This window comes from Nomascus leucogenys, chromosome 12 (genome assembly GCF_006542625.1).
Source record: "Nomascus leucogenys isolate Asia chromosome 12, Asia_NLE_v1, whole genome shotgun sequence".
Classification (NCBI taxonomy): Eukaryota; Metazoa; Chordata; class Mammalia; order Primates; family Hylobatidae; genus Nomascus; species Nomascus leucogenys.
In genome coordinates this window covers 25,599,922-25,612,851 of record NC_044392.1, presented here as the reverse complement: position 1 = coordinate 25,612,851, position 12,930 = coordinate 25,599,922, and the positions used below count along the sequence as shown (strand labels likewise).

Genomic DNA, 12,930 nt, shown 5'->3' with positions numbered 1-12,930 from the left:
CACCTCCTTGGAGAAGCCTGGCTATGAAAACTAAAACAGAATCCTCTTGCAAACCCCTAGCATGCCTAACTATTCTTCCTAAGGTAGTGCAGTCATGCATCACTCAATGACAGGGATACAGTCTGAGAAATGTGTCATTAGGCAGTTTTGTCATTATGTGATCATAGAGTATACTTACACAAACCAAGATGGGGGTGTGTGTGTATGTGTGTGTGTATACACACACACACACATATACATATATATACACATATATATGTATATATGTACATACATATACACATATATACCATATATGTACATATATACTATATATGCGTATATATGTACATATATACTATACACACATATATACATATATACTATATATACACATATATACATATATATACTATATATGTACATATATATGTGAAAAACCAATGTCCCAGCACCATTACTGAATATCAGTCATTTCCCCTACTTGATCTGCAATGCCAATATCGAGTGTCATATATTAGCTCTCTTTATGTGCTCTATTATTTTCTTATGAGATCACCGTCATATATGCAGTCCGTCACTGACTGAAACATCATTATGCAGTGCATGACTGTATTGTATGTTATATACTACTACTATGCTACACATTGGCCCTTTTAGTATCTCCCCCAACCTCCATACATACATCCCAAAATGTAAGCTCCAAAGGGACAGGGACTTTGTCAGCTAGATCCAACACCTAGAATAGTCCCTAGCACATCAGAGGCATTCAATAAATAGAGCAATTAAGTAAATGCACTATACTGTTACAAGTTCATAAAATCCAACAATCAATGAGAGACTGAGTAACAAAGATCTGGAAACAATATATACAAAAAAAATCTGCTACTGTTAAACAAAGAGGAATAAGACAATGGGAATGAATCATTATTAGTGAACTTTTTGTGATGTGACAACTTTTTCTTCCCTGTATGTACTTACATAATAAGTATTCCATTGACAAAGGTCCTGTGCATATCAGAACTGAATTCAAGGCTTAAAGATAACAATATACACAGACCAAGTCATTCTCAAATGTTTCAAAAAAGTAAAATATAGAAGAAAATCGGCTGCATTACACAGCTAAAATAACACCAGAATTAACGAACTCACAAGGATTCTCCATACTATAATCGGAAAAATGCCAAACCTCTGAATTCTCCTCAACTAGAACATCCCTGCACCCTTTCTGCACATGATGTACCAAACTAGATCCATAATAGCTTTCCTGAAGTGATAAAGTTTCTGAAGGTTATTATAATCCACCATAGTAGAACTGGACTTCCTGATAGTCCACATTACCCTAAAACTATTTGTCTGATAAGATTCCATTAAATTGTTATCCTAAACAGAGAGTGGATTTAACAAATCAAAAACGAATGATTTCATGTAAAACTGTTCTTAGTTTGAACATTTCAAGCATAAAAATTCAAAACTCAAGATTGAGATGGTATATATTTCATGAAGTAGAATTTTAGAGCTAAAAGGGAAACACACACATTCACCATGTTTTACAAATACCTACTACTAAATGAAGCCAGGCATTATTCTAAAATCTTGGGAAATGGTCATGACAAATATAACCCTATTCTAATATCGCATATAGAAGAATTAAATTAATAACAAGGAGTTATAAGAAAATACCAAGGAAATCTAAACTAACAGATCTGTCTATTGCCCTTATTTTAAATGTGGGAAAAGTGATCTGCCCAATAAAATTTAACAAGTTAGGGGGAGAAGTCCAAGGTTTTATTTTATCACATTTTTCCCTAATATTACCACTTCATGTTCTCAAATTTAGATTTTTTAATATCATCTGACTTTAATTCACAAGATATTTAAAGCTATCATTACTTTAAGAAATTCATCAAACTTTTAATCCAACTGTGAATTCGTAACATTATAGTATTCTACTCGCTAACTCTTCCTGGCATGAAATTCAATGCATTAAGGAAACAGATGGGCCATATGAATCTCATTTCTAGATCATGACCAAAGTAATTTCTCAGGGGTTTCATACACTGCATGGAAAAGTCTCCTAAAGGACTAGACCATATGCACACTTTGTAATATGAATTCTAATCAGTTGCAAGTGTGAAGCTCGTACCTGTGTGATGGAGAAGGAGCTTCAAATTGAGGCACTGTGCTATCCTCACTGACAGGAGAGTATAAGCCACTCATTTCCTGAAAATAAAATTATTTGAATTATAGTAGATATTTCAAATAGAAGATATATAAATCAAAAAGAGGCATGATATATTCCTTTCTATTCCCAGGTTTTCATCAGTCCCTGTTTGTCTCAACATCAAATTTCTGAAGGCTTCCTCTCCACAGAATACAAAAGCAAGGACATGTGAAAAGAGACAAGCCTTTTCTACGGTACACAATCTTAAAGAACTATAAATTGTTTACTAAATATTGTTCATCATTAATGAAGCCACCAAATGCAGAAAAAGATAAATGTAAATATAAATATTTTAAATGACACGTACATTATACTATGTGAATAGTGAACTAGCATATCATTAATTCAGGTGATAATATATTGATAAATGTTAAGATAAATATGACAGTAAGATAGCTGGATCATCAGGTTCAACTCTTGAACATAAAAACACGAAAAACACCCAGAATGTCAGTCTCTGCTTTATATATATTCTTCACCAATATTAAGATTGAAATATTAGCTTTGTTTAATAATGACTTAAACTCTAATATTTGATCAGTAATCCAGAGGAATAGGCCTAATCAACCATTATATAAATTTTATCTCTCACACTGACAACCTAGCTTCCTTTTTTATGTACTAACTTTGATTAATGAAAAAATAGCAAATTTTAAACCGCCACTAACGATGCATAATCAGGTAGAATTATTTCTGGCTAATCCAACCTCAGCTCAATCATACAGTCAAGTAAGTGACATACATGTGTAACAACTTAAGAATGCCACAGAGGATACTGAACATCCACTAAATATTAAATCCGTTAATCTTAAACATGTTCTACGTATCAGCAAAAGAAAACTATAACACACATAAATAATTAAAAACACAAACTAAATTAATAAATACAGCCAAAGGCAAAAACTTCAAATCATAATACCCTATAAGACTCCCAAGGATCCTCCCATAAATTTCCTTAGGTAAACTATATTAAACTGTAAATTCCCAGATTATTGGTAATGTATTCTTATATTTCTCTTTTGATTAACCTTAACTCCTAGAAATGCGCAGAGTAGGTATGTGAAAGTTATTAATAAAAAAAGCATTTTAGTGGTAATAATTGACAGTTTTAAGTTATGATGGCACTCCAAGAAAACTGAGTGATTTTTTTTGTCAGTCTAATTGAGAAAAATTATGGCAATAAAACATTGTAAAACAAATTTAGACTATATTTTATCATCAAGTGTACAGAATGTTTTTTTCTACAAAAATTCATTCTCAATTAAAATGAAAGTAACAGCTGTTACTTTCTTCCTAAGACTAATCCCATAAACTTAACACAGCAACTTAATGGAAAGGTGACAATTTCATGAAATTGAAAAATTGCTAAGGATGTGAGAAATTCTTGATTCCTTACTTCCACTCTCTTAATATCCTCTTCCAAAACACTTAGCTCCTTCTGGATCTGTTCCAGTTGCTGCAGATTAAATAGAGAGAGAGAGACAAAAAAAAAAAGCCTAAGCCAAACCAAAATGGCATCACCATGATCATAAAATAAATTTACATTAGGAAAATAATTTCTATCAAACTTGGCACTAATGGCAAATTAACAGGAGGGATAACCATCAACAAAATATAGCTAGAAGTTCCCATTTTTTAATGCAGAGGTAGAGAATTATGTGAAAACACAATGTTGTACTTCTTTAATACAACAGTTTGATTTTTACAATAAAAGTATGAGAGATGAATGACAGTGACTTAAAAAATACAAGATAGCCAAAGAACTTTCACATTACCTCATTTAGTTGCTACACAGAAAAATTCAGCATGTCAGTTGTTAATCACACCTTTTTTTTTTTTTTTTTTTTTTTTTTAATAGACATAGGTTTCACTATGTTGCCCAGGCTGGTCTCCAACTTTTGAGGTCAAGCAATCTGCCCGCCTCAGCCTCCCAAAGTGCTGGTATTACAGGCGTTAGCCACTGCACCAGAACTTTAATCACACTTTATAAACAAAGATTAGTCTGACAGAGGTTAAATCCCCTCACCCAAAAGCAACCACAAGTCAGTATCTTAACACTTCCTTCTTAAGGGTTTTCAAAACATATTTCAGTTAGTATTTTATCTTTTATATCTTGCCTATTAAACCATAATAATTTTCCATGTCACTGAAATACAAACATTGTAACTGTTGAATAACACTTAATATATTGAACCATTCCCTTTCTCATTAGAGATTTAAGTTGCCTGCAAACTATCATATATAATTCTGGAACATATTGTTCTTTCAGATTTCATTTCATTTTCAGATTCTATTAAAAGGTTACTTCAGATTTTATTGAGAGTATTAAAAATGAAAGTATTCAATCAAAAGAAAACTGCTTTCCAGAAACACCATACCAATTTAAATTTCTATCACCAGTATGCGGTTGTCTTACTCTAACCTGGATATATTGAACAAATTTATAAATGTAAAATATTAACAACTAATACTTATATATTACTGATTGCCAGATGTGAAAATGAAGCACAGAAAGGTTAAATGATTTGTCCAAAATCATTCTGTAAGTGGCAGAACTGGAATTCAAATTAAGGGAGGCTTCTTGTTCCAGAATTCATGCTTTTAACTACTATTCTTTACTACCTATTGAAAACAGTACCTTATAATTAACTCATTTCTTTAATAACTGATAAGGGCGAACAGGGTTTTTTATAGACTTATTAGCATTAGTATCTTCTGTGGCAATACAGACAAAGTTGGTAATATAATTAATAACTTATTCATTCAAATATTTACCAATTCTAGGCACCTTCCTAAGTACTGAGAAGAACAGGATCTAAAAACAACTGCAGCCCTTACCCTGAGTTCAGTCTAGGGGAGATGGCAAATAAGAAAGCCAATAGTTGAAATATCATAGCAAGCATTATGATGATGGTATACAACGTATTAAGGGAATATAGACCACATCTAATGTAGAGCTGGTGGGGTAAGAAGAGGACTAGATAACGAAAATTTGATTGAAAATTAAATCAGAGGCTGAGCCTTAAAGAACTAACAGAATTCTGCCAAGTGGAAAACAGTGAGGCATGACAGAAGAAGCAGAGTAAATAATAACATATGCGAAGGTACAAAAGCTATGAGAAAGGTAAATAATAAATCTGAAAGTAAGGCAATAAATAAAACTACTTAACATCAATCAGTATAGTCAGAAAAGATAAAAAGAAAACTGAAATGGTAGAAAACACCAATGTTAAAGAGATGGGCAAAGGAAGAAGCAGCATTAACAATCAAGGGCAAAGTCGCAGCCAGAAAGCCAGGGGAAATGACAGTACTATTGGAGAAATCAAGGGTTAAAAGAGTGATTAGCATTTTCAAAAGCTTTCAACTCATCTACTTACTTTAATAAACTTCCTGCTGCCTTAAAATATGTCACACAATGCCACCTTAACTGAAACCCTGCTCACTCTTAAAGACACTGTCTGTCCTGAAACTCTTTCAAATAACGGCTGCTAAATTGATACTGCTCAATTGATAAAGTCTATAAGGCCCCAGAGTTTACAGGACTTATTAATAGATAGGAACTCACTATTTCTACTCCATTCCATGGCCACTTCCAACAATTAGTCTTCCACCCTAAAATCAGTTTTCCACCATAACATAAAAACCACTCTGTGTAGCTCACACCAAGCAGCCAAATCCCTGTCCATGCACTTTAGCCATCTATAAACAAACATCCCAGTTATTCTCCACCATCATTGAAGCCTTTGGGTTCATGGACCTCTTCAACTCCAGCATCCAGTGCGGCTGACCTCTAATTCAGCAAAACACTCCCATGGTAATCTCTTAAACATTTTCACTTAACTACCTTAAAATGTTCCACTCTTGAAATTTTTATTTAAACAAACACTTTACTATAAGAGGTCTTTAGAATAATTGCTTTAAAAAATACATTTAAAAAGAAGAATGAGTATCTGACAAAGGTCTAATATCCAGAATCTACAAGGAACGTAAATAAATGAAAAACAAAAAACAACCCCATTAAAAAATGGGCATAGAAATAAACAGACAATTCCCAAAAGGCAACATACAAGTGGCCATCACACATAAAAAAATGCTCAACATCACTAATCATTAGATAAATGTTAATAAAAACCAAAATGAGATACCATCTCACACCAGTCAGAATAGCAATTATTGAAAAGTGAAAAAACAAAAACAAAAAAACAAAAAACAAACAAACAAAAAGAGATGCTGGTGAGGCTGCAGAGAAAAAGGAATGTTTATACACTGCTGGTGGGAATGTAAATTAGTTCAGCCACTGTGAGACCGTAGTTTGGAGATTTCTCAAAGAGCTTAAAAGAGAACTAGTATTCGACCCAGTAATTCCATTACTGAGTATATATCCAAAAGAAAATAAATCATTCTCCCCAAAAGACAAGTGTATTTGCATGTTCGTCATAGCTCTATTCATCACAGCAAAGATTCATCAATGCCCATCATTGCCCATCAATGGTGGACTCAATAAAGATGTGATACACAGACACTATGGAATACTATACAGCCATAAAAAAGAACAAATCATGTCCTTTGCAGCAACATGGATGGAGCTGGAAGCCATCATCCTAAGTGAATTAATGAAGTAAGAGAAAACCAAATACCACATGTTCTCACTTATAAGTGGGAGTTAAACATTGGGTACTCATAAAGATGGTTACAACAGACACTGGGAACTACTGGGGTGGAGAAAGGGAGAAAAGGTTGAAGAACTAACTGCTGAGTACTATGCTCACATTTCTGAGTGACGGGGTTAATCATACCCCAAATTTTAGCATCACACCATATATCTACATAAGACACCTGTACATGTACTCTCTGAATTGAAAAGTTGAAATTATATTTAAAAAGAAAGTAAATATCTATAATATCAATAGCCAAAGACAGCCAATATTACTTGTATGATATATAATAATTGAAATCAAATTAATTTTTATTCTGCTTTTGAACTTGAAATTCCAGAAAAATTTCCAATGTCACCTGAAATCTCAAAATATTAAACTCTAATGTCTTCTCTGAAAATGTTCCATCTTCTAATACCTCAAAGCTTTTACTCGATAATATACCTATTGTTATATATGAAGGCTTCTATATATAAGGTGAACCTCATAAAACTGCCAATAATAAAACAATTTTTACTTCAAAAACAGCACTTTCATATGGTTCAACTTAAAAATCAAATAACGAAGGCATGGTGTTGTCCTGACAGATATACAGATAGAATGCAAAACAAAATGATATAACCTATCCATAAGAAAGTCTGACAAGGTATCAGGCGAGAAATATTAAAAAGAAAAAAGTCTGGAAGACTGAAAACTGTTGAGAGAGCACATATTAAATTTGAGGTGTTTCCATTTTAAGATGAGAATTCTGAAGGGATTTGGAGCTGTAAATTATAAGGGCATCAGTGCAAGACATTTTAGTACTAGTAAATAGAAAAATGATGAAGGACAACCATTTCACGGACGAGCAAAGAAGAAATGGGCTAAATTCACTCTGTAAACATCATAACCCCAGAAAGGAGAACCTAGAAGAAAAGCCTGAATATGAGTCCAAGAATATTTTAAAGATATATGAAGAAAAGTTCAAGTAGCTGAACTGCTATTATCTAAAGGAAAATCAATCACAAATTAGGAATGATAATAAACTCCTAGATCACATTTATCTTAACACCATTACAGAATTCGGTGCTACTTAAAAAAATAAATAAATATATAAGATGGAGAACTAAGACAATGCTATTTGAGAGCATGGGACTAAAGAATCAATAGCAAGCACTCTCTTAACACTGTGCCAAAGCCCAAAGAAAACTTATAGAAACATTTAACGTAAAGGTAAAGAGTAAATAAGTCTCAGAATCCCTTACAAAGATAAGAGATAGACTCTCCCATTATTGACAATGGCTTTGGTGCAGGTAGGTATCATTGGTACTCAACTGACTTTCATTAGTGCCTTGATAAAGATATGCTTAAGTATTAAACTCATTATTTGAATTTTTAATCTAAGTTCGAATACATTATATATAATTGTTCCAAACTGAACAAAAGAATACACCATTACACTTTCAGTGGGGAAAAGCTGATTTTAAAAATCAAGCAAGGCTAGGTGCGGTGGCTCACGCCTGTAAGCCCAACACTTTGGGAGGCTGGGGAGGGTGGATCACCTAAGGTCAGAGTTCAAGACCAGTCTGGCCAACAAGGTGACACCCTGTCTCCACTAAAAATACAAAAATTAGCCAGGCGTGGTGGTAGACACCTGTAATACCAGCTACTTGGGAGGCTGAGGCAGGAGAATCGCTTGAACCCGGGGGGTGCAGGTTGCAGTGAGCTGAGATAGTGCCACTGCACTCCAGCCTGGCAACAGAGCAAGACTCCATCTCAAAAAATACATACATACATATATACAGCAGCAAAACTTAATATATACTAATTCTAAGAGAGTTACTACCAAAAACAAAGCATTTAGCCATATGAAGTGCACACTACAGCAAGCCAAAACTCTTGTCGTCCCATACTATCACTCCACAAACACTCACATACTTAATATCTAGTTCCTGAAATGGCAGACCTGATTAAAAGACTTTATTTAACCCTTTCATAGCACTTTCTTTCCTTTTTTTTTTTTTTTTAAAGACAGGGACTCATTCTGTCACCCAGGCTGGAGTGCAGTGGCACAATCTCAGTTCACTGCAGCCTCTGCCTCCTACGCTCAAGCGATTCTCTCACCTCAGCCTCCCAAGTAGCAGGGACTACAGGCACAGGCCACTATACTCCACGAATTTTTTTTTAATTGTTTGTAGAGACAAAGTCTCACTATATTGTCCAGGCTGGTCTTGAACTCCTAGCCCTCAAATGATCTTCCTACCTTTGCCAACGTGTTAGAATTACAGGCATGAGCCACTGTGCCCAACCAACATTTTGTTTTAAGCTGAGAAGAAAACACAAAAAGCAAGAACAAAACCAAATAAATAAATGATAGAGTACTGAGGGGACAAAATAAGATGGCTTATTTAAGAGCAAATGTAAACAGATGTCAATACCAGTAGACTGATAAGTTACAAATATATGATGTAATAGAGAGAGCAACCACTAAAAAATGATACAAAAAATTTACTTTAAGACATTACAGATAAGTCAAAATGGAATTCCAAAAAGAAATTGTTCAAAAACCCATGGAAAGAAAAACAGAAAAGCAATAATAATAAAAAAAGAAATATAAAACAAAAAATAAAATGACAGGCTTATGCCATAATATTTATATTAAATAAATGGGCTAAATACATAATTAAAAAACTGAGCCTGGCAGAGTAGATTTACAAAGCATAGTCCAACCATATGCTATCTGTAAGAAATTCACCTAAAAGATAATGATCCAGTAATAGGTATAACAAGGAAAGAAAGACCTGGTATGAATGCAGGAAATTCTCACCACACATTTAACAACTTTACAATGAATCATGCAACTGCAGAAAACACATTCTTTTCAAGCACAAATATTTCAAAATTTAACCAATTACCAGTTGGTACAGCAAATATTATATTCAAAGAAAGAAAACACAACTTTCTGATTACAATGCAATTATAACAGGAATCCAGAACAAAAAAAAAAAAACACAAAATCTCAATGTTCAAGTAATAAGACATTTGTTTCTAAATAAGCCACAGGCCTAAGAAAAAAATATAATGAAAATTAGAAATTATTTTGAACAATAATAAACAAAGTATGATGCCAAAAGAATTAGGTACAGATTAAAAAATAAGAAACTATGGCCCTAAATGCCTACATTAGAAAAAATAATACGCATAATAATATGCATATCCACTCAAGCCAACAGATTAGGAAGGAACAAAAAAGTAAAACTAATGAAAGCAGGATGAAAATAATAAAGAACATAAATAAAACAGAAAACAAACAAAATAGGAAAAACAAAGTCAAAAGTTGGTTATTAGAAAAAATTCATATAATTGATATATTCCTGGCAAGAACTGATCCAAGGGAACAAGAGAGAGTGAGAGCGAGAGAGATAGAGAGAGAGAGAGAGAGGAACAAGCAAAATAAGCACTGCCAGGAATGAACCCTGGTGACATTAAAAACTTAAGACTCTATTAAGACCAATCTTACACCAATAAATCTGAAAATTGAGATGACATAAACAATGACTAGAAAAAATTTAACAAATGAAAAGTGACATCTAAAACAAAAACCTTAATAAGAATGTAACTGTTCAAGTAACAGATTCAATAACTTAAAACTTCCCGCAATCACAGGTCTAGATTGCTTCTCCAGTAAGATCTTTAAACATTCAACAAAGATGTTCTTAGACTACACAAATTATTCCAGAAAATTTAAAAAGAGGATACATTTCCCAACTCATTTGCTAAAACTAGCATAATCTTTATAGCAAAACTGGACAAGATATGTGTAAGAAAAAAACAATCTCACTCATGAACATAGATGCAAAAATCCTCAACAAAATATAAGCAAACCAAACCATATACAAGAGAATATACATAATGGCCAAGTTTGGTTTATATAAGGGGTGCAAATAGGGGGACCAATTGTCCTGGTGGGGTTTCCTAGAATGCAGAACCTTCAGTGATATAACTAAGGTATAAGACACCCCTGGGCCAATCAGGATGGTTGGTCACTCTAGATGCAAAGTTGATTGACTCCCCAGTGCTAAACCAATGTAATTATTCACATTAACAGAATGAAAAGGAAAAATCATATGGTTTTATCAGATGTACAAAAATTCTGGAGACTACTCAACCCCACTCAGAAATTTTTTTAAAATTCTCTTAGCAAACTGGGTAGAAATTTACTGCCTTGAGTGATAAAAAGTACCTACAAAAAACCTACAGAAAACATCATACCTAATGGTGACACGTCGAATGCTTTCACTTTGAGATCAGCATCAAGACTAGGATGCCCCGCTATCACCACTTCTATTCATCATTGTACCGGATGTCCTAGCCAGCAGAGTAAGACAAGAAAAATAAATAAAAGATATAAGGATCATGAAGAATGAAACTAAACTGTTATTATCTGCAGATTATGATGTGTACATAGAAAACATACAAGAATCTACAAATAAATTAGGATTAATGAGAGTTTAACCAGGTTGCTGGATACTTTTAAAAATCTGCATGTAAAACACAACTGTATTTCTACACACTAGCAATAATAAGAAACTAAAGTTAGAGACACAGACATCATTTACAATAGTATCAAAAATGACGAAATCTAAAATAAAGATGTGTAAGACTACCCTGAAAAATATAAAAATTTTAAGGCTATTTTAAACATCTAAATATAGAGGGAAGTACCATGTTCATGGATTAGAAGACTGAATACTGTAAATACACAGTCTCCCAGATTTATCTAGTCAAATTAATCCCAATAAAAAGCACAGTAAGTTTACCATGGAAATGTACTAGCTGGTTCTAAAATTTATACTGAAATGCAGAGAGCCAGGAATATCCCCAACTTTAAAGAAGAAGAACAGCAACTTAATTCAAAGCTCTAGTATTTAATACAAGGCAGTATTGCCAAAAAGACCAGTGAAGCAGAAAAGAGGACCTAGAAACACACCCACATATACATGGACACATGATATATGACAAAGGTGAAACTTCAGAGCGATGAAGAAAGAATGGACTTTTTTTATAAAGGATGCTTGGGCAGCTAGATATCCATATGAAAATATCTCTATACCTCACATTATACACAAAAATAAATCTTCAAGTAGAGTATAGATCTAAATATGAAAGATAAAAGAATAAAGCTTCAAATAAAGAACAGCATAGAAAAATGTCTTTATGACCACAGGTGGAAAAGACTTCTTTAAGTGACACAAAACACACTAATTATAACAGATAAGATAAATTTCACTCTATTAATATCAGAAACTTCTGGTCATCAAATGACACCATTAAGATAATGAAAAGAATGCAACCCAATTATAGGGAAAGATATTTGTGATAGATAGACCTGACAAGATGTATATCTAGAATATATAAATATCAAACTATTAAGAAAAATCAAACAAAAAATGTAAAAAGTTTTAAACATCTACTTCACACACAAACATAAGAAAAACCCAAATGGCCAATCAATGTAGTACTAGGTGCTCAACCTCATAAGTCATCAGGAAAATGCAAATTACAACCATATAACAGTATATACCCCAAGATTAGCTAAACTGGAAAAAAAATCTACTGGTATCATGTACTGGCAAGAACACTGTGCAACAGAAACGCTCATACAATGCCTGTAGGAAGAATAACTAATACAACTTGTTTTGAAAAAATATTTTGGCATTATCTATTAAATTGGAAGATACACATATCCTATGACTCATCAATTCCACTTCTAAATACATTCCATATAAATATGTATACTAACATACACATATAATATAGTAGTATTTTTTGCAAACAGCCCCAAACTGAAAACAACTCCAATGACGATCAACAACAAAAATGGGGCATATTCACTTAATGGAATATTATACAACAACAAAAATCAACCAACTACAGTCATATATAACCATGCGGATGAATCTTAACATTGAGCTGAAGAAGACAGGAATAAAAGATTACATACTGCACAAGCACACTTATATAACGCTCAAAAACAGAGAGACCTATGGATACTCAGGCAGCAAAACATTAAAGAAAGGCAAGAAAGTGACT

At 33.2% G+C, this 12,930-nt stretch overlaps 1 protein-coding gene across 3 annotated transcripts in view; it reads right to left on the bottom strand.

Moving 5' to 3' along the window:
* The window catches only part of COP1 (COP1 E3 ubiquitin ligase), a 257,866-nt gene that overhangs the window by 182,578 nt on the left and 62,358 nt on the right, over window positions 1-12,930 (bottom strand). For all 3 annotated transcript variants that reach the window (XM_003258927.4, XM_012511523.2, XM_030823941.1), the window contains 2 exons: window positions 3,600-3,659; window positions 2,126-2,202 (listed from right to left, as the gene is read on the bottom strand). In XM_003258927.4, the coding sequence (XP_003258975.2) occupies window positions 2,126-2,202; window positions 3,600-3,659 (137 nt within the window). The remainder of the gene's footprint in view (window positions 1-2,125; window positions 2,203-3,599; window positions 3,660-12,930) is intronic.